Source organism: Haemorhous mexicanus, chromosome 8, assembly GCF_027477595.1.
Source record: "Haemorhous mexicanus isolate bHaeMex1 chromosome 8, bHaeMex1.pri, whole genome shotgun sequence".
Taxonomy (NCBI): domain Eukaryota; kingdom Metazoa; phylum Chordata; class Aves; order Passeriformes; family Fringillidae; genus Haemorhous; species Haemorhous mexicanus.
This window is the reverse complement of record NC_082348.1, coordinates 10,345,848-10,371,529: the sequence shown is the minus strand read 5'-3', so window position 1 is coordinate 10,371,529 and position 25,682 is coordinate 10,345,848. Positions and strand designations below refer to the sequence as shown.

General features: G+C 40.5%; 1 protein-coding gene across 1 annotated transcript in view; it reads right to left on the bottom strand.

The window, feature by feature from the left end:
* MYLK (myosin light chain kinase) overlaps nucleotides 1-25,682 on the bottom strand; it is a 192,204-nt gene that overhangs the window by 2,600 nt on the left and 163,922 nt on the right. Inside the window, exons 23-31 of the mRNA XM_059852710.1 lie at nucleotides 23,634-23,669; nucleotides 23,441-23,534; nucleotides 22,267-22,470; nucleotides 17,849-18,066; nucleotides 12,359-12,482; nucleotides 4,773-4,925; nucleotides 3,657-3,780; nucleotides 2,341-2,470; nucleotides 1,359-1,478 (exon numbers count right to left, since the gene is read on the bottom strand). Of these exons, the coding sequence (XP_059708693.1) occupies nucleotides 1,359-1,478; nucleotides 2,341-2,470; nucleotides 3,657-3,780; nucleotides 4,773-4,925; nucleotides 12,359-12,482; nucleotides 17,849-18,066; nucleotides 22,267-22,470; nucleotides 23,441-23,534; nucleotides 23,634-23,669 (1,203 nt within the window). The remainder of the gene's footprint in view (nucleotides 1-1,358; nucleotides 1,479-2,340; nucleotides 2,471-3,656; nucleotides 3,781-4,772; nucleotides 4,926-12,358; nucleotides 12,483-17,848; nucleotides 18,067-22,266; nucleotides 22,471-23,440; nucleotides 23,535-23,633; nucleotides 23,670-25,682) is intronic.

Below are 25,682 nucleotides of genomic sequence, written 5' to 3'. Positions count from 1 at the left end.
CTCCTCCTAATCTGCTCCTTAAAAGCCAGCCAGTCCCGTTGCACTCTCTTTTTCTTTATTTGTTAGGGTAAGTGAGGAAGTCTAAGAAAAGCATTTTGATTGTGCATCTCAACAGGAGTTTCAGAGCCTTTTGTGAAGCAAATGGCTCTGCTAAGCCTCGGAGCAGAGCAGCGCTGTACAACGCCTGCTGCAGAACAATCCCTTATACAGTACTCTTGGCTGCTGTAACAAATTGAAGGTTTGTGGTCTCAGCCAAGTTCTGGACTGGGAGGGGAGGATAACTCCCAGGGGAGGATGGCTCCCCACTGAGCAGAAATAAAGTGCAGGATTCCCTAACACACAGTGAACATTGCAGCAGTACACTGCAAATTTTGGAGCATCAGCCGTGGTACGTCCATTTGTTTTATTCCATGCAGTACTTGTGCGTGTACCCCCCACTCTGAGCATCCATCAGCAATAATAATCCATCCTCAAATCTCCACTGTGAGATAGGAAACCCAGGCAGGGAAGGATTGGGAGCAGAGAAACAAGCAGAGGGTCAACGAGGCAGTCTCTGATTTCCTCATTTTAAGATTATAAATTAACTTGTACACAGGCAGGATGGTACTGGCCCTACCTATTTTGTTTTCACAGCTCCTCTTTCCGAATTTCTAGTTTCCATTCTTAGCTGAGATACACAAGGTTCAGTCTCACTGCAGGAGAAGTGCCAGTGCTCTTGGCCTAACCATGCCCATGCCCCTTACATGTCTTCTCATTATACTTATACTTTGCATATTCCAGTCTGAGGTTTCTTTCCTGAACTCTTAAGTTAAAAAACCCCAAACAACAGAACAGTATTTTCTAGATATGACTTAAGTGACCAGCACAAGAATATTATCTTTCCTTCTTATGCATATACAGTTAGGGACTTGTTTGCCTTTAATGAAATGTATGCATGGCTTAAAGTTTTCTTGAGGTGACCTGAAACTGATCTGTCCTTTCAGACAACGGACCTCCTACTAATTCTTGGTGTCTGGCTGGCACTCTCTAAGAGTATACTATTGGAATTTATGCTTCTACTTTGCATCTTGCTCTTACTGCTCCCTCAAAAATCAAATTACAGTTCTCACTTGCTATTCTTAATTAGTGATTCATACATGGACTCCGGGAGACTTCTGTTCCATGGCAAGTACGGAACAAGCTCCAAATAATTTCTGTTATTGCAACACATTTGTGCTATTTGTGCAGATACTGGTAAAGCAAAATGGCACCAACTCAACAGTAATACAGAAGTAAAAATTGAAAAAGTAAAACAATTACCCAGTGCAGAAAGTTGATAAGGAAGGAGAGAAAAAAATAGATATGCTTATTCCAAGTACCTTCAATTTTGCAGTCAAATCTAGCAGCACTTCCTTCCACAACTTCCATGTCAAGGATTTTTTTAGTAAAATATGGCTTTACGTGGGGCCTTTCTTCAGCCACTTCTTCGAGGAAAGCATCTGGAGGAGAGCAAAGAGGTAGTGAGCAATTTTACAGGGCATGTTCACAAAAGATGTATTTTAGTTTTTAATTACCAGATGGTAATGAGAGCACCCTTTATTTCACTTAATTCTGTCAAACTAATGGGACAGCGAGGACGTTGCCTGCTTAGCTTTGTGCCAGTCTTTTGCAGCTGGAAAAGTATTCAGGCCATAAATAGAAAGAAATGGATGTGCAAGGCCACCATACTACAAATCCTCAGTATTTTTCCCTTGAATTTGTTTCTAACCAAAGCTGGACTTTTGCTAGTCAGAGGGATAAACAAGCTCCACTTTTATCAGGCCCACAGTCTATGGATTTGTCAAAATTGCTTGATTTTCAGCAGGGTCAAACATTTGTACCTCTGACTGTTACACACCACTAATTCACATTTCATCTGGGGACCTATGGGAGTAACGCAGACATTTCCTTAAATGCCCTGGCTGAGGAGCATGGTTAATGCAGGGTGTGTGCCATGGTAACAGCAAGTGTTAATACTTCATTGCTTGCTTGCTTGCATGAGAAGGCAATACATCACTGTCATCTTTGTCTAAACATGCATTCCCAAACCCAGAGAAAGTGCAGCTGTCAAATCTGCCTTAATTCTTTGGCTTTAAAAAGAAAAGAGTTTACTGCCTGTGCTTGTACTGTGACATTTTGAGTAGCAGGACAATATAAGGACAGTGAATTTTTGACAGATTTCTTTAAAAAATAGGAAGATAAAAAGAGAGAGAGAGACAGCACAGTAATATCCAACTCAATTGGTCTCTAGCAATTTGCTTAAAGTTTTAGTAGGACTGATTCAGAGACAGGTGAAAATATGGGACAGAAAAAATTCCTTACCTTCATTCTCTGCTTTGTCTGCATTTATAGGGCTTGTAGGTGAGCTCCCAGAGGCCTTCCTCCCACTCATACCAGAAATCATTGCCATGGATGACAGTCTTCCTATTGCTCGGACAGCATGGCCTGTTTTCTAAGACATAACAGAAAAGGCTTCTGATCAATCCAGTCCAACAGGCATGTGATTTTCTGCAACAATCGTGCTTCAGACAAATTATCTGGGATCTCTGCAAACCTCACTGGAATTGGTGGACAAGCTGCTTATATATAGCTCAGTTGTTCTAGGAGAGACAGAGCAGGCTGGACTGAATTACCAAATTTAGTTGCAGATATAAACTTCCCCTGATGAACTCATACCTAAATGAATGTCTCTGTTAGCTGCGGATAAAAAGCACTGTACGAGAGGAGGGCCAGCAGAGAAAGCCCTGTCCTGTGTAACTGGAACTGAACTCTGGTGGGGAACGCCTCTCCACAGCCTGCTGGGCTGGGCTGGGCTGAATTTCATCCAACATGGATAACGAGCTGATATGAAATGAATGAGAAAGCACCATCTGCATGATGGGAGCAGACCTCTGACAGGACCCAGGATCAACCATCAGGCTACTAAAATATGCTCAAACTATGAGGGCAGTAGTACAGACACTTGTATTGCATAAGCTTCTTCTTGAAGGAGCAGAATGCAAGAGGGAATATAAGGTAGACCTACACAAATTAGTATTTCGTAGGCTACTCAAAAGGACCTAGGATTTCACACAGCAACTCGTGTAGCTATCAGCGTGGCACAGATGGACCTGCTACTCCAGTTCCAGCATTAGGAAAAAAGAAGAGAGGGAGACTGAATATGTTACAGAAAACCAGTCTGATTGAATGCATGGGAAGCTGGGGAAGTTCCAACAAGACTGAACTCTTGGCTTAGTAGAATTTAACTGCCATAAATTAAGGTACCTTTAGGGACGCCGGGCAAGTTTTACCTGTACTGTTCAGGTTCGTTAAGAATTACACAATCCTCCAGCTCTCAGTGGCATGGAGAGGGCAGGGAAGGGAGAGAACCCCAGAAGAACAGAAAAAACCTATACTTGAGCTCATGCCTTTCAGTAGCCTGAAATGGATCATCCTGTGTAATCTATGTGCAGCTGTGCACCCTCCTTCTGCCCAGCTGTAGGAACCAGACCTGCTGCCCTGCATGCCCACCCTGGCCACGCTACAGCTTTCACCAGCAGCAGAAACCCCCTGATGTGATGTGTTCCCCAGAATCATAAACATTAAAAATAAAGAGGCTTGTTAGGCTATCCAGCCCAGTTCCACGTCTTCTTCATTACCTGCCATTTTCTTCTGGCCATATATTTCTTCATCCTATCTTTGGAAAGTTTTTTGGCTTCCATGTTTTTGGTATCTTTTTGCAGCCAGGGATGCTGAAGACATTGAGTACAATTTAAACGACTCCTGTTTTTGTATAAAAAGACCAGTCAGTGTTGCCAATAAAAAGAGAGGAACCTACCTGCTGTAACATTTTTTTTGTGCTCTCTTTGCTGGGAGCTGATTTTTCTGTTTCCTAAATTTAGCAACAAAGATCACATGGTTTTGCTTTCCCAGCCATTCTAACTTCTTAAACTCAATTTCACAATTTCTGTAGATCTTTTTGAGACAAAACGGTGCATTTTTAAGTGTTAATAAAACATTACAAAACAAAGCAGGAAAAGCTGTATGTTTTAGGCAAGGAACACATAGAGCAGAGCCACAATGGCAGTGATTCAGCTGCTTCATGCTGACAGAACCCTGTCCCAGATCTCCTTTCCTTCACTTACAGAGATTCCCCCATCCCACCACTTAATAGCCTCCTGAACATCTCACAGAACAGAAATGTCCAAATCTCTCGCCACCTATTCTTCACTTTGCTCAGGATGCACATGTAAATAACCCTCTGTCCTCCATCCATCCACTTGCAAACTCATTGGAAGAAGTATGTTTCCTTTCATTGGCTCGTTCAGGCACTTCTGCAAACAGAGCTTCCAACTCTGATTTTTTTTTTTTTCTTGCCCAATTACTACATTTATAGGGAAGCTGCCTACTCTTAAAAGTAGGCGACACAAGGCAGAACTGCAGCCCGTTCAGACAAGCCAAAACGTGTCACGCAGGAATGTGTGTCACGCAAGAGAGGGGGTCAGAGTGGCCACACAAAAGCCCCGGGGGCACCTCGCCCGAGGGGAGGGAAGAGCACAAAGAGCCGGCGATTGAAGCCAAAGCTCCATTCAGCCCCTGCACCCTGCGAGTGAAATCCAGAGCTGCAGACGCGGAGCCGGGCGGGCACGCACAGCTCCTTATAAAGTATGGCCAGAGGTGCTGCGGCCCTGGGGAGATGCACAGCGGGGGAACACGAATGGCAACTCCGGCTCACTGCAAACACACAAAGTGCAGAGAGTAAATCCAGCCTTTACTTCATGTCTTTCTTCAGTAGATTGCTGATAAAGTCCTTGGCATCGTCAGAGATTTCATCGAAAGCCTCATCATCGAAGTCCCACGTTGCCGAGGTGACATTGGCAAGGGTTTCGTTGTCGTTGTCTCCCATGAAAGGAGAGAGTCCGCTGACCCTGGGGACAGAGCAGACACAGACACAGAACAAACCATGTCAATTTGCAAATTACCAGAGGAGCGAGTTAAAATCCCGTGTGACATCTCCCATGCTCTGCACTTCTTTACAAATAAAAGCTTGCTTTAAAAATGAAATGAAATTTAAAAGGACTCAAAACTAAATACAGATAGTCTTACGGGAAGGAAACTGGAATTTTGCCAGCAAAACTGAAAGGCACTTTTTTCTAGTTTCCTTCTCTTTTCCCAAGACATTTTTGAGGAGAATTAGAATTAAGTGAAATTGGAGCAAAGTCGTTTATTAAATGACTTGTCTAGTTCTGCAAAACTAATACTTGATTCTTCACACCAAATTTGGTGGAATATCTTGTTTTCTCCCCTGACAATTCCTCAGAATCACAGAATTGTTAGGGTTGGAAGGGACTTCTGGAGATTATCTAGTTTCAGGGTGATTTTGCTGCCTTTACTGTCAAACCAAGGGGGGCTTTGTAAATTTTATTTCATTTACTCCTGCAGAGAGACCCCGAGAAGAAAGATGCATCATGAAATAATGAAATCTACAGGGCTATTTTGTAAACAAACCCACCCTGACTTATACAGACAGATAAAGCAATGCTTCATCACTGCAGGCTGTGGAGTTATGCAGATGCATGCACAAGTAATTTGGTCTTTATGTTCTCCATCAGTCACGATGATTCGTGAAATGGAAATAATGCTCTCCTATAACCTAAGTTGAGCTTCCAAGGCTTTTTATACAATATAACTGATAAATTGCCAGTGAAAGGCAATTACAGACCATCATGGTGTCATTTTTGCAGTCTCTTTCTCCAGTCGAGCATTATCCTTTATTACACTGTGCATCTGGATATTTTTGATGCCTGTATATATCAAACTTTCAGTAAAAACTTAGAGGTGAAAGGTTGCTTATTCCCTAGAACTACAAGTTATTCACTTTTCCAGGTCCTCCTGGCATGCAATTTACAGAATAACCTATTCTTCATGAATTTTTACAGACTTTATATTTCTCTGCACAATTGTGTTAACCAGTACTACTCCATTCTTTTAAATATAGAAAAATAACTCTAACTTAATAGGGTTTTGAAAACACTACATGGAAATAATACTATATGAATATCGTGGTGCCAGTGAATATCACAGAACAGACTGGTTAAAAAATGATTGGGGTCAAATAAAGTGAGCTATTAGATTAATGATAGAATGATTTCCTTCAAAGTTATTTTGCTTCTTTTTAGGCTCTTATTACATTCAAAATCTGATTTGTTCTCAAGCATTTTATTTTATAAGCAAAGCAGAAACGCACACTCTTTGAAGTCTCACACAGAGCAGACACTAAATCTTTTACCATTTCTGGAAGTTGTGTGCAGTACAGCAGACTCTAGAATCTTACGTGTGTACTTCAGAAGCTTCTTAGTAATAATACATGAGCTGAAGATGAAAGGTTTGTTTATTCTCAGGCAGAACAAGGTAAATCAGAACAGAATGTATTTGCTGTCTTACTTTCCATTATTTGTGGTGCGCTCAAATGCAGCATTGAATCCTGACTTTGTAAATGGGTGAGGTGGCATAAACTCATTTATGAAGATCTAACAGGACAAGTTACCAAAAGCTGAAAGATGAACGTACCAGAAATGCCCCCAACGAAGCCTTTTTACACCACTGCTCCCTGTGCTTGATGCTTGCTTTACTGGAGGAGAGAAGGTTTGTGCCTGGCAGGACAGCCCTGCAGAGCTGGCACAGCTGCAGCGCGGGCTCTGCTCTGCCCGCACCCCCTGCAGCCCTCACGGCCAGGAGGCATGGGAATCTCTGTCCTGGAATCACAGAGCATTCCTGCAGGGCCTTAAACCTACCTCCTCTCCAACATCTGAACATGTGCTCAGTTATGACAGTGTTCTGCATCATGTTGTAGCAAGTGAAAAAGTCTTGTGCAGACCACAGTTCTGATTTGGGGCTCCACATACTGACTGCTGGTTTGTCTCGGTTTTACCTTGTGTAAGAACAACAGTCTCAGCCAAGCCAGCAGCTCATACAATGACAGGTCTGTGAAGAAATTCCTTTAGCTCAGAAGAGAGGATGTACATTTTCTCTTCATCCAGTTAAGCTCCGTGCCCACACTCGGGCAGCTGGAGCAATAAAAATCGCATTTCCCTTCAATACTTGATCGAAGTATGCCAGGGGTGACCTCTGCACAGTATTACCACAAATAGTGCTGTGCAGCTCTTGCACCACATTGGATAAGATTTTGGCCTATTTCCAGAGGTTAAAGCTGCAGTAGTGAGAGATCATATGCAGACTAAAAATCCTGCTTTAGGTACGGGGACATTGCTTCGTGTGGAAACACCACTGTTCCGTGGTGCTGTAAGAGGCTGCACTTGTGCTGCATATCCCACGTAGCTTTTGAAGGGTGAGGAAAAATTAAAGCAGGTTAGAGAAGAAGGTTAGAGAAGGAAAAAAATTCTTTGGTTGTTGTTTTTGTTTTTGTGTGTGTGTATTGGGTTTTTTTAAAATTTAGAATTGTACAATTATCAGAATTATCTGATAAAATTTTAAATGCTATAGTAGGATTGTTCTATCCCATGCATTTGTTAAACTACCAGGTGGATCTCAGTTAAGCCTCTACTCACTTTGTCATTTCACTGTTCCACAGTGAAACAGTGCCCATTCAAACATTTCAATGAACCTATTTTCGTATTTCTGAATGTGCTGTTGCAGATTTACAAAGCTGAAATAATTTTCTCTCTCTACTGCAGTTTTACACTGTGAATCAGTTGCCTTGTTGTGGAAATACTTCTAAGGAGAACTGGATCCTTGTCTACAGTCAGAAAAAAACCAGCAACTAGTGCAGATTATAGCCAGCAATTTTTATCTCTAGCACAGATTTCACTGACTGAAGTCTTGGTTGTTCATTTCTTAATAGCCATTTAAAGTAATAATGGTCCAGCAACTCTTTTGACAGATAATGGAAACAATTTCTTTTTGGAATGCTGAAGTGATAAAGATGAGCTACTGCTCCAGAAAATTAACTCTGAGCTTACACTGTGAAATTACTCTTAGACAAGCAGCAGGCTGTTTACTGAAAACTTTTTCCAGTTACTTTACCAGGCATCTTCCTGGCATGTTAAGAACCATTTGTTTAGAAAGTCTTTTACTATTAGAAGTTTCCACTTCTAAATAAAGAAGAAATATATTTTATCCTCTAGGAGTTCCTTTACATTTATTGGTCTGTTCTAACAAACTCTGAGTGCAGACTTGGAAATGTTACAATGAAAAGGGCCCAATGTGGATGCAAATTTCATTGCATATGTAACAAACACCACGGCATTTGAACTGGAAATCTTTGCATTAAGACTCCCACTAATCCAGGGAAGATGGCTTTGCTGCTTGTCTAAAGGGTTAGGCTGTGAGCACTCCTCTGCAAGCAGCACTTGTAGCACCAGCTCCCTGGAACTGCTGGCACTTCTGATAAACCTGTGCAGGGCATCTCAAATAAGCATGTGAGGATGACACCTGCACCCTGGAGATCATGTAGAGAATTAATTCTTTCCCAAGTGAACTGCAGCAAATAAATAGTCTGAGGATACTTTGTCAGGGACACACATCCGTGGGACACAGCGCACACTGGTCCTCCCTGGAAGAAGCAGACCACTGAACCCATGTAAAGGAAGACAGCTCATTGCTGAAGTAAGGGTGTTATTGCTGTTCTCTTCTTATTTCACATGTCCAGTGGAAATGAGGAACCACAGTTTGCCAGTGCCACTGAACAAATAGAAGATTTTCTTTTGAGCGGTACAGTCTGACATTAAAGCCTTCCTAACTTGGTTTAAGGAAAGAACAAGGAGTGCTCTCCCATCTTTAATATAAAGAGGTATAGATTTTTAACATGACATAGAGCCTAGTGTAAGCCTTGCTTTATCCAGTTTCCAAGCCAGCACACCCAAAAGATGAATGATGCTCAAAGATCTTTCAACCAACCCGAACTGCCAAACAAGGGAGGGGGAACAGCAGTGATGAACGACACAATGGATAAAAAGGAAAGGGAATGTTTGAAGAATCAGGGTGTGTACTGTTAGGAAGGTGCTGAAGGGAAAGAGTATGCAGCAAGATCAAATATGATATTAAAACACAACCTAAGATAAAGTATATTAAAAAATATTAATTGACAGAAATCCACTATGCTGAAAAGATAAACTCAGCCTGGCACTGATAAAAGCAAGGAGACACATTGGAATGCAAGCAGGGGTTTGAATCAGCCACAGACAATTCCTCCCTGAAATTACTTGGATCCTTTGCTGCCAGAAGGAAAAGGGCAACCCACATTAAATGCCCATGCAGTGCTGAAACCTTAGACTGAAAATTGGTTTGAAACAAAAACTAGAAATTGTGTCAGATTACTAAATATTCAAAACAATGAATATCCAAATTGATCAACAGAAAAGAACTAGAAATAGAAAAAAAACCATGCAAATTCAGCAATGCCCAGAAGAATAAATGGAACAGAAAGAGCTGGAAAGAATTCAGGAGGTTTAATCTTCATTAGATACAGATTATTGTAAATGCAGAAAGAAACATTGAAATAGACATAAATGGAGATGATATACACAAGCTATAATATTTGTGGCCTGTTATTTCAAAGGCAATAGATCAACTTAAGTATGTGGAACAGTACTGTGATGCAGAACAGGACGGAGTACAAGATAAAAGTGGAAGATAAAAAACATGAGGTGGAGAATACAAACGGAAATTTAAGAAAGAACAAAGACAGATGAAGAGACAGGACTGAATAAGTTATCCGGGAAGATAAAAAGGATTTAATATGTAGTTTAGAAATGTGGAAAGGGAACCCATGAACTGTAGGATGGAATTAAATCAGTCTTGCCATAAGGAAGACAGATGCAGTATCCCAGCAGGGAGTGCAGTATCTGTACTTACATCTGCATAGCAGAGGGCTGGGGAGAGGTTTTGCTGCAGGGTTTTGGAGGAGTGCTGTCACTCTGCTTCCTACTTAAGATTACATCCCAACCGTTTATTCCTCTGCAGGGAAGACCCTTCACTCACAGAGATCACTTTAGCAGCTCTCTGCTAAAGCCAGTTTGTATTCATTGTTGTGCAGCACATCATGCACTTTCCATGGCAGTCACTTTCCAGGCAGGTGTTATGTCAAGTGAAGCTGTTGTGTGCTCCCTGCTGATTCCCTTGGGACAGAGGGTGGGCACAGCAGCTCTGGGCCATCAGCTGCCTCTAGCAGAGCTGCCCTTACGTCCAGTGCTCTCCTCTGCCTGCATGGCCCCACTCCCACGGCAGAGGAGAGGGGATGCACATGCCCAGGTGATGGATACAGTGATGGTGTATGAGACAGACACCAGGTGAGTGTGTCTTGCACTTCAGGCGCGAGATTTGGTAGTTCTGAGCTTACAATCAAAACGGGAAAGCAGAGCTGCAACTAAAGAGAGTTGCAGTTCTCACTGACTTTCATCTGCATTCTGTAATGATGATGTTCTTTTTGGATAATGGCTCATAGTTGTGAGTCTGTGAAAATAGCTGGGCTGTAAGAAAGTTAGGAGATTTGGAACAGTCTGGGGTGGAAACGTAAAGTCCAAGTGATGCCTCATGGGTCTTCCCTAACTTCTATTAACCTTATTCTTACGGCAAGAAAGACAAAAGCTGATTATCACCGCTAATCATTATTGTGGCAACAGCAATGCATCAAAATAAATATTTTTCACTGTGTTTGGGTAATGTAGATTTTCCCTCATGACAGGTTAAATGATTTTAAATATACCTTAGCAAACAAGTAATTTCACAACATATTTCTCAGGGCATATCCCATCAGCTGAATGAGTGTAACACGACCCAATCCCATCAGCTGAATGGTGCAGCATCCAAATACCCTTCTTGGCACAGAGAAACTGGGAAGAAGCAGACTGGTCTTTGGCAGGACAGCTCGCCTTTTCCCCACTGTTCCCTTCGCTTTGTCTCAGCCGAGGCCGCTGCTCCCCAGCAGCGCCGCCCTGCAGCGGCAGCCCTGGCTGCGTTCCCCGAACGCTCGGTGTAACCCCGAGCGGCCCCGAAGGGGAGCAGCTCCCCGAGATGCGCCGGGGGCCGGGCGGGCTGCAGGCGGCGCTGCAGCACCGAGCCATTCCCGGCGCCGCCCGCCCGCTCCCGTCCCGGAGCACGGGCGTTTGTCATCGCGCTGCTGCCTGGGTGGGCTGCCGGACTGCAGCTACGGAACCTTCCCAAGGAGCTTTCCAGATCTAGAAAGAAGTGCTTGGGAGTGAATGGAAAATTCAGAAGTCCTGTAAATAAACTGGCAGAGCGAAGCGACCCTGAAGCGTGGAGTACACTTCACATCTGAAACTGAAGATAACAGAAATATTCCGAGGCTTTGCTGGGAGCAAGAGGGAGTTGATGTGGTCGCTTTTGCATAGGCCAAGTAAGGAAATTGTGTTGCTTGGTTTGGGAATGAGAAGAGCATGAACAAGTGCAGGCTCATGAGAAAAGCAGGAGTAGAGAACAACTGAGTAAAAGTGAGGCAAACAACTGTGCTTTGCCAAGTCAAGGAGCAGGATAGCCGCTCTTTAACAAAGGCAGAAAGGCATTGAGAGGAGTCTTTTAAAAGAACCAATGCAAAGCAGATCGGCTACTGACTTACTGCTGAAGCTGGAACAAGGGAGAAGGACCATGCTCCAAACAAAGCCTCTCTTTTCACTTGTTTATATGGCATTGAATGTGTAAAATCACTGCTGGAAGAAAACCATTTGCTGGTCTAGGCATGGAGATACTATTTCCATATACATTTCTCTAGATTCACTGATGTTTATAAACATGCTGCATCAAATAATATATAAAAATCAAATCTAATACTGAAATATGTAACCAAGAGCTGCAGCCAACCATCTGCTAAAGTGTTTCCACGAGCTTAATCCATGTGCTTATAAAATGTATTTATACGGTGGCTTGTGCTTGATAATAAATAAAAATGCACTGTGAACAGATATGGCAATGCTGGGGTACTTCAGTGTGTCCCACGAGACCCCAACATTTCGCAAAAGTTTTCTCTCATGGAATAAAATAATGGGTATTACTGGTTATTAATGCATGCTCAAATATTTCTCCTAACATCTGGAAAGGAAAAGCAGTTCAAAGTTAATAATAAAACAGTCACGCTGTCTTTTTAAATGAGATGAAGCATTGCTCGTTTGTGATGTAAGAGATACAACACCAAATAGTTGAATTTCCAGAACTGCCAGTTCTGCAGTTTACCAGTTGCACCCTTAAAAGAACAGCAAAGTTTTATTAAACATGTTGGAGCTGCAATTTGCAACAAAAAAAAACTTCTGAAAACTTCAGAAGTTGATGAAAATTTTGTATGTTCAGCAACTGTCAGGATTTGTGAATTTAAGAATAGAAAAGTACTCACAAAATGTAGCAGATAACTCCTATACTCCACATATCTGTTTCATATCCAATAGGTTCATAGTTTATAACTTCTGGAGCCACAAACTCAGGTGTCCCAAAGAGAACTTTCAGAGAGCCTGCATTTTCTGTGAAGAATGAAAGAGAAAACCATTAACTGCTGCATGGAGATTTTAAAAAACCAGTTATTTCTCAGTAACTGGAAAACCAGATTTGTCCTAATATTTGAGGTTTTGTTAAAGATTTGTATCAGAAGAAATAAAAAATAAATGATGCCTGGATTGCTGTTTTCTTAGCTGATATATGTCTAGCAATAAAGAATTATTTATTAAGCATGCTCAAGCACACACAGCATTGTATAAGGCACATAAGAAGTTTCTGTTGCAAGGAGCTTCCACAAGACCAAATCTATGAAAAAGGAGAGCCATCAGTACTTAATTCGGATTTGTACGTCCTGAAGTAAAAAAGTGATTGAGCCTCCATCCCTTTAGCAGTTGCACAAGAGAACTGTAGCACTCCAGTGTAAAAAAACCCTACAGTTTTCATAAATTATTGAACATTTATCAAAACTTGGGGCTCTGCATGTTGTGGTAAAAAGAACCAGTCATGATAAAATTTTAACAGTAGAAAGAAACTATTTCAATACAATACATTTTCTTCTAGTGTAAACAGGAAAGAAAATCAATAGTGGTTTGCATGCCTCTTAAATTTGAAGTGAGGCCAACAGTAAAACAAAAGAAGGAGCAGATGATGTGCACCAGTCAGATCATTATCTCACAGGTAAAACTGGACTTGGGCATGCTCTCAAAACCAGGCTGCCTACAAGCACCCCTGTGGGCAAGGGGAAGCACAAATCACCAGCTGCTCCAAACTCCTGTTCAGCTGGTCTGTAGCACAGGTATTCTAGATTTGCTCTGCTTAAACATTCTGTGGATGCTTTTAACTTGATCTATAGTGAAGCTACTGCTTCCAATATGAACTGAAAGAATGAGGTCATGAGACATGTGAACTGGCTTGACATTCTTCTTGTGCTGACCCACCAGTATTGCCCTGCTGGAAAATACAGTGATGGAGGTAAGAGAAAAACCTGTTCATAACCAAGTGCTGCCAGATTATGCTGCCAGTGTGCAAGTGAGTGATGTGTCTACCCTCTAGCATAGTGTGAAACACAGAGTCATTAAGCTAAAAATTCTTAGGCAAGTCTCAGTGGGCTCATTTTTATCAATGCTTGTTCTAAACCTGATGGGAAGAAGAAAAGAATAAGCAAGGTCAGGAAAAAAGAAAACTAAGGAATAGTTTAGGTGTTGGAGGGAAAAAAAACCCACATCCCAGCAATAGAATTGTATTGTAAAAATATAAAAATGTCAGAATATAAGTTGTGTCTGGCTTGAAACAGACTTGTATTTAGGTTGAGAAACTCATGTCCAGTCTGCATGTCTGCCTGAACCATCAGTGTATGCCTTCAGTGAGATTCATTGCATTAGGTTTATCTTTTGTGCAAGAGCAGCAGCCAGATTAGGCACAGTAGAATGTCCTAGTGAGGAACCATTGCTCTCCCAAAGAGATTACCATCTAAACAAAACAGATATGGATGGGAAGGCTAACAGATGTAACACATTCCAGTCCTGCTCCTGTTAAGGTTACCAGGAGTACAGGGATTTGCAGCTCTGCAATCAAGAGAAAAGCTAGAAAATCCTCAAACAACAGCAAGTCAAAGTTTTGAAAAGTCTACAAAAGAAGCAACCTGTTCACAACATTGAATCTGAACAGAATATTTTTATTTACCAGAACTTAATTTATGAAGTTTTGCAACATAAATACTGATCCCAGTACAGACTCCACTCCCAAACTTAGCTCCATTAAAAGCTCTTAAGGCATTTCATGAAATGCAAACACTTGAGCTAGTGCTCTTTTGAGACCCCCAAATCCCCAACTTAGCAAATGAAATCTGAAACATCGATGGCTTTAATAACTTGCCTAATGATTGAACACCATGCTTGAGGCAACTTTGGAGCACAACCACAACAATTCACTTGAGCTTCGTCAGTTTCTCATTTCAAATGCTGTGACACCCTTTTTTGCTATGGTCAGGTATGGTTATAGTAAATTATTTGCAGAAACCTCATTTTCACACATTTTCTCTGTTCCCACCAATTTTAGAGACAGAAGCAGAGAGAAGGATGCCTGGGAGCAGCTGCAGGAAATTACCCAGATCCATGCAAATGCACCACCATCAAGACCCTTCTTATCTCTGACTGTCCTTTAAAAAGCACATTCAAAAAGTATTGCACAATATCCCTATAGTCACATAACCACATAACCAGAGTTTTCTTACTCCAAAACATATGATACGTTTTCTAACATGGCATCTAAAATAACTTAGCCTGAAAGCAGGGCAATGTGTTCTCCCCAGTGGCAATGAGGAGTCAGAGATCACCTTCCCTTCTGAAGTGCCAACAGGAAGCCTAAGATCCCATTTTCCCATCTGCCTTCACTTTAAAGTCAACACGAACATTTTTTTTTTCAAACTGTCCTTAAAAGAAATTACTGAAATTTATCACATTGAATCTATTTTCCAAAAGCTTCACTGTGATCATCTAAATCTCAGGCTCAGATTTTCACATCCAAGTTTGGAGGCTTTTCTGTGCACTGTGTAAACTACCATGAGCAACTGTGTATGCAAAAGGCTGGTGTATAAAATGTGCTGCCCACAGGTCAGAGAAATGTGGGGTTTTTTTGAAAACATGGCATTTGAGTGCAAGCATACAGTGTGAAACAACTGACACAGCATTTTCTGTGTATAAAAGAAAAAAGAAAGGAAAAGAGTAAGACCCTTTCTATGCAGAAATATGTCAAGTCTTTGCCCAGATGTTTACAAACGTAGTACACAAGTAAGATCTGTGTTTGGATATCCCTTAGTTCAGATAGAAAGCTGACAAGCTAGCTGGAAACTGTTGCTGACACTGTATATAATCAACTGATTAAAAAATATATCTTTACAGTACTCAAAAACCATTCTATTTCTCCTCAAGAAGTTTATCTTAAACAATTTTCTACATGTGTTCCTCAGCACACCAAAAAAGGTCAGGAAAATATCCCACTGCAGCTTTGGTATTTCCTGACAGTGCAAGGGAACTAATTAGCTGCAGGAGATGACTGCAGAAGGAGCTGATCCTAATATCTTTAACGCTGATCCAAAACCTGAATATTTAGAGGCACTAGTTTGCATTAGTTACAAAAAGTTAAATCTCAGAAGTTGAAGTGCAAAATCAGGCACTTCTCCCTTCAGCAATCCCTTGGCTGAGCAGTTTCTGCTCAGTCAGGTTCAGGTCTGTAGGATGAGGGCTCCAATCCCACATCTATCAATGTCAAAGTGAATTTGACAAGCAATTTCAAAGTCACAAAGCTTGAAGGAACACAAGGAGGAGGAATGTGCCCTCAGTGCACCACATAAGACAACTGGCCAGAAGCAGGCAGCAGTGAAGTGTTTCTAGCTAGTTTTGTTAGTAAATGAAACAGTAGAAGTTGCTTTCTGCTCTTGGAACTGAAATGTTACAACTGTTTTTTGCGATTAAAACAGTGCTTATGCTTGCTGAGCATTGAATGGAAAGGACCTTTCTCTTCCTAGGGAATGCCACCCACGATGGAGTTACCCAGAATGGCAGGCTGATGAATAGCAAATACCTACAATGGAACCTGGCAAGAATTAGCAGCATATTAAGCCAAATGAATGTACAGTACTGTAAAATCAGAATCAGCCTTAGTGCCCACAGCTGTCATCTTTCTACACTGAAAGAAGTTATCTGGAATTTAGAGATTTCCTACCTATGGCATGACTGGAGCAGCTCACAAGCTGCTGTCAGCCATGCCTGCACTGTGATGCCACAAGATTACCAGAAATTTGAGAAAGTGGTGGATGTGAACAGGATCTTCTGTTTGCTAAATGTGGGTTCAACTGTGGTCTGAAGTTAAAAAGGTAGCTGAAGAAGTTTCTATAAAAAGGCCATTCCATGTTTACTTTATATCTCTTGTTGATGAAATCTACTCAGTGCAGCAGTAAATGTACAGTTTTCAGGCTGACAGCTGGAACATCATGGGCTGAAATCTCTCCCACACCTCTCACACAAAAATACCAGCACTGGAACTTAGTTACAGTTCATCTGGTTCCTGAACAAGAACTAAATCAGTTCATGTTCCCAGAACAATACTGGCTCTGTATTGCTGAAGGAACAGAAATGGCAGTGATCTTGACCAAGATTCATTTAATACACTTTTGGAGCAGATCATCATCTAAAATTCTTCAAAGCAGACTTCTTTTCCCTTATTCATTCAACAAACCATTCCTAGTTTGTTTTAGTAAAACTATATTCTTGGGAATGCAGTAGTCTGTTACTTAAGTGTTAAAAGAAGTAGGATGAGCTGCATTTAGGCAGATAACAAAAGGTAGGTGGTAGTATTTCACTTGTACTCTCTCAAAAATCATTATTTACTTTTAAATAAGTATTTAAAATTTTTAAATTAATATGTTTTCAATGAGGGAAGGCAGCTGGATTTTTGCAATTCAAGCAAGAATCCAGCTGTGGACTCTGTTACATAGAGAGTAGGAATTCATATAAGTGGTCCCAATCAATTAATATCAGGAAAACCAGAAATCTCAGCTCTCCCAATGTAACAGGTTCAAAAACTATTTTTCTTCCTTCTAATTCCTGCAATGATTTTTATTTCTTTTGAGAAAATACAAGATAAAAAAAGATCAGTGTGGGGTGTTGGTATTGTTTAACACTGAAAATACAACTGAAGGGCTGCTTTTTAGAGCTGAACAATATGAAGACAAGAACCTCTGAAGGTCTTTGGCTTTCAAGCTGCAGATCATGTTGGAAGCTTAGACCAACATGAATGATAGAAAGCAGCTAAACAGCAGCGTAGGAAGAGGAAGGGCTTGTCAAATGCAATTTCCCCTTGATGCATTATTTTTAAGTGCTGCTATTACACAGCTCTTTACAGAATTCCTCTTATGTTTAACATGTATGACAATATCCTGCTGTTTAAGATAAGAAATGATAAAAATGACAGGAAAATGTAAAATTACTGTAATTATCTGCAAGGCTTCTAGACCATCGCCTTAATTTCTGCTGTTAAAAAAGTTTCAAGGATTTTTAGTATTCATGAAGTATTTAGCTAGAGAGTTAGTGCTTTATGGTACCAAATGTTAATATTTTTTAATATTAGTATTACTGTGTATTTTAGGTGGAACCAACAGGGATATCCTGCTGTGGAAACAGATAGATTCTGTACACCCCACTGCAAACTCCTCTTGAAGATGAGGTGCCCTACTCTCATTCTTGAATGTCTTCTTTGTCCCTTTTCTATTTTTTCCTAAACCCAGAAATATTTATAGGAAACATGCATGTACTCTCTATATAATAGGTAGCATGAATTACTGCTTGTCCTGCTCTTTTCCCCATGATACTGAAATAGGCAGAGAATTCATTACCTAATCTTCTTGCGAGACCAAAGTCAATGAGTTTGATGCTGGTACCAGTCTTGTTGACACACATAATATTTTCCGGCTTCAGATCCAAGTGGACAATACCCTGCTTATGAATGTATTGAACTCCTTCTGAAATCTGCTTCATGTATTTAATGCACTCTCTCTCTGTCAGTTCAAAGTCTTCATCAATGATCCGTTCAAACAGTTCTCCTCCAGAAACCCTATGAAAGACAGAATAAAAAGACTTCTGTAATGTTCATTTGGGGAATAATCAGGCTTTCTTTTCACAGCAATACAGAGAGCTCCAGCTCGCAGCAGTCACTTCAGGATGCAATCTGTGTTTTATAATGGCATTTGCCATAGACACAAGGGTCACGTGGGAAGAATCCCATCTTTGTGTGGTATAAATCAATAGATGTTTTCTGTTCTGAATCTGTGTTGCAGGTGAGGACTGTGAAACACCAATGTTGTTATTCCAGGCAGGAGGGGTTTACATCCTGCCTCTAGGACTGTGTCACCTGCAGCTGACAGTGGAGTGTGTGCTCTGTGACTGCCACCCTGCAGACACATGCTCATAGCACTGCTCCCAACTCTGAGCACACACTTCTCACTTTTCCCTTCCATCCTATGATCCAGCAGTGCACAAGTGCAGATAACATAATTTAGAAATTAAACTAAAATACATGGAATGGGTCCCAGGGAAAGAGGACAAAATTGCAAGCAGATGAGCAAAAATTCAGGAAGAAGAGAGATTGAGAGTGACTAAGGCTGAAGGAGGAAGAATTCTGATGGTATGGTTAACTGGAATGCAAAGCTCAAAGGGTAAATTACTGACCCAAGTGAGCTCAGAGGGAATTTCCTCCTCAGCCATGACAGGAGAAGGATATAACCCACAACACTTTCTGTGCTGGTATTTTTAGCTGAGCCCTGATCACACTCCTTGTAGGTCAATTCCATTTTAATGCTAATTTAGGATGTGAAATAATTGTCCTTTCCAGGGTACCTTCTCCTGGATTGAACTGCTCGTGCAACTGAAGTGGGACATTTTTAACCTAGATTTAATAAAGCATAATTTAAGTTGTGGCTTACTGGGTTTGGTAGGTTTTTTCGTTCTCTTTTTGTTTGAGTTTGTGTTTTGTTTTGTTCCTTTGGAATTTTTTTGTTGATTTTATTTTGTTTTTTAAATTTTGATTAATCACTCAATGGTTTATCTGCTTGCATCCAAAGATGGGAAATACTTTTTTCTTTCTGTGGGTGAATGACGCATAGAGAAAGGAGCACATAGTGAAGAGCAGCTTTGCTTTTAGAAATTAAACACACCATGGTCTTTATATGGTTTTATATTTTGCAGCGTTCGTGGTTATTGCCAAATGCAATTGCACATTGCAGTTACAGAAGGAAAACACGCAACTGAAAGGCAGCCTTGCCATGTTTGCAGGTTACCAGACCCATGATTATATCCCCCATGAACCAAACTGAATTTGAAACATCTGAAGTTCTGGATGCATTTCTTGCTTTGGCTATAAAATTTCAGAAAATATGTAATTAGAAAGGCTATTGCGGTTTCCTGTGAGTATGAAAATAGTAAGAAGAGCATCTGCTTGACAAACTGAGAGGTTATGTTGGATTAGAGCACATTTGTAACATAAAGCAATAGTATTGCCAAACCTGTTGAATAAACATGCAGAGGATCTAGTGTGTTGTTGCTTTGCTAAGACATTAACCAGTATGGGTGTTTATGAAAACATCTGCCGGCAAAATGTTTGTATGTGGAGTACTCTGCAACTCCAAATAATAATCATCCTCATACTAAAATGCACCAGTTGTTTCTGACTGTTCAACGCAGATAGTGACGACTTATTTGTACTATAAAAGTGCCACCCTTCTCAGATCCCTAAAGGGAACACTTTTCAGAAATTGTACCATTGTCTCAAGCCCCACTTTATAGTATATTTTTGTAAATAAACCACTGTTAATACACCTGCCCGCTGTTTTTACCATGGGAGCTCTCAACACCCTGGTAGCAATGGTACATTAACTGCAGTGCATTTATGGGATGAATACTCTTGCATTTATATCAGGAGCCAAATCCAGTTTGATTTTTGCCAGGTTAAGAAGGAGAATAAAATCAATGTGAACGAGGTTCTACACATACACAGGAGGAGAAGTTGGCTTTCTTCAGTCACAACTAGTTCAGAATCCAAATCCCTATTTGTTCTGGATTCTCCTCTTTTCAGTCTTCTCTACATGAGTCACATAGGAAAATATTCTTATCTATGGAATCACAGAATACTCATCTAAGGTTTTGGTCCAGTAGGAACAGTGAGAAGAATCTACCTTGGAGTTGCCCAGGCAAATACTCAACTGCATTTTTAAAAATCTACCTTAGAAAAAAATAAAAAACCCAATTAACTTGTACTAGATTAAATCACATCAAATGATAGACCCTAGTGCTGAAATTTTGCTCCAATAATCTTAATTTGCAATACAATAATCTCCCTCTGTTCTATGTCAAAATAAACTATCTGAAGTATATAAAACTTCAAGATACTTAGCCCCCAGTGCAGAATTAAAGTGACAACATGCTACTATTTTCAGATTTACTTATTCCACTGAGATTTTTACAGTGCAACCAATATGTTCCTATATTTGAAAAGGAAACGCCTGAGATTTGCATCTGACTTCCAGTAAATGTTAGATGGAATGGTTTCCAGGCAAGAGCATATCATTATAGTGTTTAATTTAAAAGTAATAATAAAAAAAACCTGATTTTATTTTGAATATGAAATCAAACCATATAAAATAGTGTAATAAGAAATATTAAAAGCAGAGAGTATGAAGTTTAAAAGGTTCCAGGAAAGGTATGGGAATAAAATTAAAATGAACAATTTAGAATAAATAACAGGAAGAAAAATCACAGGGTGCTTCTCATCAATTTGAGTAGAAAGGGAGTTCCTAAATGCCAGTCACTGCTAAAATCTGATTTAAAGCAGAGTGATTGCAAGTGAGCTTGATTTATTTGAAATCCATGCATTTAAACTCTGATGGAAATTAAACAAACAACTTGGATTGTAATAACTTTTAAAGCTATTTCCCACAATTTCTTTGATATGCAAAGAAATATTATTATAATTATAATTAATTATGAATTATTATTATAATTAATTGCTACAGCAGAAATGATCCCTTGGAGGATCTTTATCAATACAGGTGCAGCTGCTGGGCTGGGATTGTGTCAGCTGGGTAACATGACAGCAGAGAGGCTACCAAGTCACCTGACACGAGGTGCCACATGAGCTCCTCGCTGCCCAGACCTGCTCTGCTGCTGCTCCGCGCAGTGGAAATGTTGGGGGGGCTCAAAAACCAGGGAAGGTGTTCACCCCAAACTAAAACCACATCCTACTGAGGCTGGGTGACAAAACGACTTCAAATTTGATTGCAGTTTTCTACATTTTTAAAGAGTAAACCCCCTTTGCTGTCAGGGGGAACTAATGGAATGTAAAGCCATATGCTATTCCAGACTCTTTCTACATCTCCCTGTTTTCCATGAGGTCTGCCAGCTCTCAGTTCCAAGCTAAGTAGGGTTCCCTTCCCTCACCACCGGCAGTTTGCTCAACTGCTCAATTTAAAAATAAAAACACCTTCCTGCACATAAGTTCCAGGGCTGTAAAATCCCATCTCTGAAATATGCCAGTGCAGTAGTAGTTTGCACATAATCTAAGCAAGTGCCAAGGAAGCAAAATAGACATATAGTCTCTTTTTGACTCAAACAATTTATGTCTTACTTAGAACTTCCAGCCAGCAAAAAAAACCTGCTTGTCCTTGCATCAGAGAGCACATGAAGTCGATGTGGCAGCAGAACTGAAGTAACTTTTTGGGAAAAACTTCAGCACAGATCAGGATTTAATTTTCTTTTCAGCTGGTACTGCCACAAGTATGGGATTCACATTAAGCAGGTGCATTATGGATGATATAAATATTGCTCATGTTGGCTGTTATTGTTTGTGAAGACTGTTCACCACGTGTTTAGAACTGCCTAAAGTAAAAGAAGTTCTCATCTTAAACACATTTTAGGTTCTAAATGAAAGTCCAAAATGCAGCTAACTTTGTTCTCACCTCTCCCAAGTGGGCAATAAGAGTAAAGCTGCAAAACCCCACCACATGTACTTTAAGAAACAAGCAAACTAGACAGTAACAACTGTAGCAGATTTTGACTGATTTTAAAAATATGAACACAGATTCACTTACACAGTTTAAACAAATTGGATAAATAATTGGAAAAACTTGCAAGATCGGAAAACCATCCGGGCTCTGCAAATCCTGAAGGGTTTGACAGTCTTGTGTCTGTAAGTTGCTACTTTTGTACACACAATTATTTTCAACATTATTAACTTTGTCAGTGTGCTCTGCTTTATACTTACATTTCCAAAACCATAACGATGTTGGCTTTTTCTTCAAAGGCATCTACACATTGGACAAGTTTTGGATGATGTAGACAGTTCATGATGCTGATTTCTTCCCTTATATTTTCTTTTTCCTTAGCAGAATATGCTTTGAAAAATTTTCCTGCCCAAACTTTTCCATTCTTCTTTTCAACAAGCCTGAAGACTTGTCCAAATTTTCCCCTGAAAATATATAACTATTTCCATAAAATGTTTTTGCAATATATGGGCCACCACAAATAGCAACAATTTACTAAATATTCCAGCACAACCATTCCATTCTGAAATTAAAATGTTTTAGTATCAAGCATTATTCTATACTGATCTGCAAAAACTTTTGAATGAATACCATGTTTAGAGATACTCTGCCATTCCAGTTAACAAGTCTTATATAGGAGGGTTCAAAAATTGGGACTCCTACCAGGCTTTAATTCAGGTCTTTCTGCACACAGTTTTCTGTAGGTCATACACCTCTGAAGATGGGACACATCTCAGGTGCAGGATTTAGGTGAAATCAGAATCTGAATGCCCAAGGCTTCAGTACTATTGTTTCCCTTTGCTGTAATGTACAATTTTACCTCTGTGTTACACTTCCCAGGATTTGTTCATGGCAGCACAGAGGATTCCCTGGCCTTCAGCACCGATCACTGAAGGATTATCATGGCCTGCAGTTCACACCACCACGAGCTGGGGCCCTGAGAAACACAGCCAGGCTAATCACTGACCTTCTCTCAGCAATAGTATTAATGCTCTTGGGATTATGGCCGCTGTCAACCAAGATTCCAGCCCGTGGGCAGGATAATCCTATTACCACTAATGGATATAATGGAAATGCAAGTACACAACGTGTACCTCTTTTTTTCAGATAGCTTTTAGGACACTGAAAAATGAATGAATCCTCTAGTTTTGTTCATATGTGGGCTCCATTTGCCAGAAATACATGTAGTGCCTATTTAAAAATATCAGTTAATAGAAGCAAAGGATCTTTATGGAGTGGAAGCCAAAATACGTTGAAAACTATTTTTACTGCAATAAAGGAGCCCAAGTGGGAGTTGAAAGTGCAAGACAGTCAAAGAATAAATGCACATGATCTTCATAACTGGCTGGTAGCCTTGAAAATTGTGTGTCTTCAAAAGCACAGCCCAGTACTTACGATCCCAGTCTTTCTTCGATGTTGTAGACATCTGACACCTTCTGTTCAGTGTTGATCGTAACCGTCCGATATTCCACCTCTGTTTCTTTCTCCTCTACAAATAAGCATTAAGGACCATGATTATAAACCTCCAGAAAACATGAATGAAGGACACAAATTTGTATTTGTCCCGTTTAAAACATGCACTTCTTACCATCGTCAGATAGCTCTGCTTCATCCTCTTTAGGTTCTGTGATGAAAATAAAAAGATATTAATAGCTTTTTATATGGGATATGGCACTTATATAAGATATTCAAAGTGACATGGATTATTCAAAGTGACATGGACAACTGATAGACCCTATGGCAAAACAGCAAAAAGCAGTCAGGGAGTTTGTGATTAACTTCACAATTAAAATCTCTTCACCACTTCTTCATCACTATTCACTATCCAGTCACAATCTAGTCACCATTTCTGAATAAATCACATTCCTGTAGTTTGCAGTACTTTTCAATTATACCTGCCCATCAGCATACTGCATCAGTTCAAAGTAATCTAAGAAATACCTTTAGAATGCCTCAGGGAAATAGAAAACAAATTAAAAATATCAAAATCAATAACACTTCTTGTTTCATGACATTTTTTTCTTGGCTTTGATGTGCCTTTTTTGAATCGTGAATCCAAAAGTTAGGCAAGTATGTACATGAAAAGATTCCCTGCAAAGCATCCAGACAAACTTTTCAGACTCAAAATACTGAGAAAATCTGAACAGCATGCATTCCCCTAAGCATGGCTGAATTCTGTAATCATTGAGGTTCAAAAGGAGCCTCAGTTCTGCAGGCAGACTCAAAGACAGGGGAACCCAGTGACCTAAGTCAGAGTAAAAGCTGGCCTGAGTGTCCTGGTTTTAGTTTCTGATTTTCATGTACATTAACTGCCTGCAGCACTGCTTTTTGCCTGCAGGTATGACGGGAAAGGGGCTATAGCTGGGATGTTGTTATACATTACTAACACCACTTGGGCTTGCTCCTAAGACCTGTGGCTGTGACCACAGGTAATTTGAGAAACTGCAAAGTCTATTTGTTACATAATGACCTGTTAATTCTCCTGTAGCTGCTGAAGCTGCACTTTGCCATCATGGGATACAAGCCTAACCAAGGGATTTATACCCCCTGTGTCAGCAGATCTGTGTTATTAAATAATGCAGTACTCTGGGTGCTGTCAGGTGCTTCAGAGCACAGAGTTAGATGCAGAGGATGAGCAGAAAACAACAGAAATAAAGGGTGCAAGGGGAGCAGATATCTGGTCTGAGGCATCAGCCTTTCACGTCCTACACAAATGCTGCATCTGTGTGATGGTAGCAAAGCAAATCAAGTGGATAGAGTCTGTTGCTAAAGTCTTCCTCTCTTTTTTGTCTTGAATATGCAAGGGAGCTGCAACCCTTGCATACTCCACCACAGAAGAGTTGGTTTGCAGAGATCTACCAGAAGAGCAGGGAGGGAAGGGAGCCTTCCCCACCCAGGGTAGCTGCTCTCAGACCTTCCTCAGCTACAAACCAGTCCTACACAGAGCACATAACATTTTCCTCCCCTTTTAAGGGCTGTGTAAGGGAGCTGCTCTCAGCCAGGCTGCCAGTAGGTAATGTCTGCCAAATACTGCTTAGACAAGGAGTCAGTGCCCGGTTCTGCAGCACTGCATTGAAGCCACAGAACAGGAACAGTTTGGTCCACCAGTGGAAGCCTAAATTATCTAAGTGGTACATATCTGATCTTGGTAAGTGCTGAGCAGCTGTGCTAAAACCTTTCTCGGAAGTGAGTCAACAGTACCAAATTCTCCTCAAACATGGCAATGGCAATGCACGCTTTAATCTGTTGAGACTTACAACCTTATTTTAGTTTTCTTCAAATGCACTGTGAAAATTTAGCCATGCCTTTCTTCACTAAGATCATACTAACATTGCTAATATGTGCTGGCCACATCAGTATGAAAATCAGTAATCAGACTTCCTGGCAGCCTAGAAAATCCCTAGTTACTCATCTAAGTGTTCACAAAAGTGGCAGCTTAAAGTCCTGACTTTGACAGGTGCTGAACACATGCATTTTCCACTGCCTTTAATTAAAGCACCAGTTATATTCTTACACTTGAAAAATCACACTTTAAATGATTTGTTCTTTTTCCACACTATCTGCAATATCAAGAATTGAAATCAATAAGCCCTAGAATTGAGAACACAAAGACAACCTCCCCTCTCCTGCAAACAGA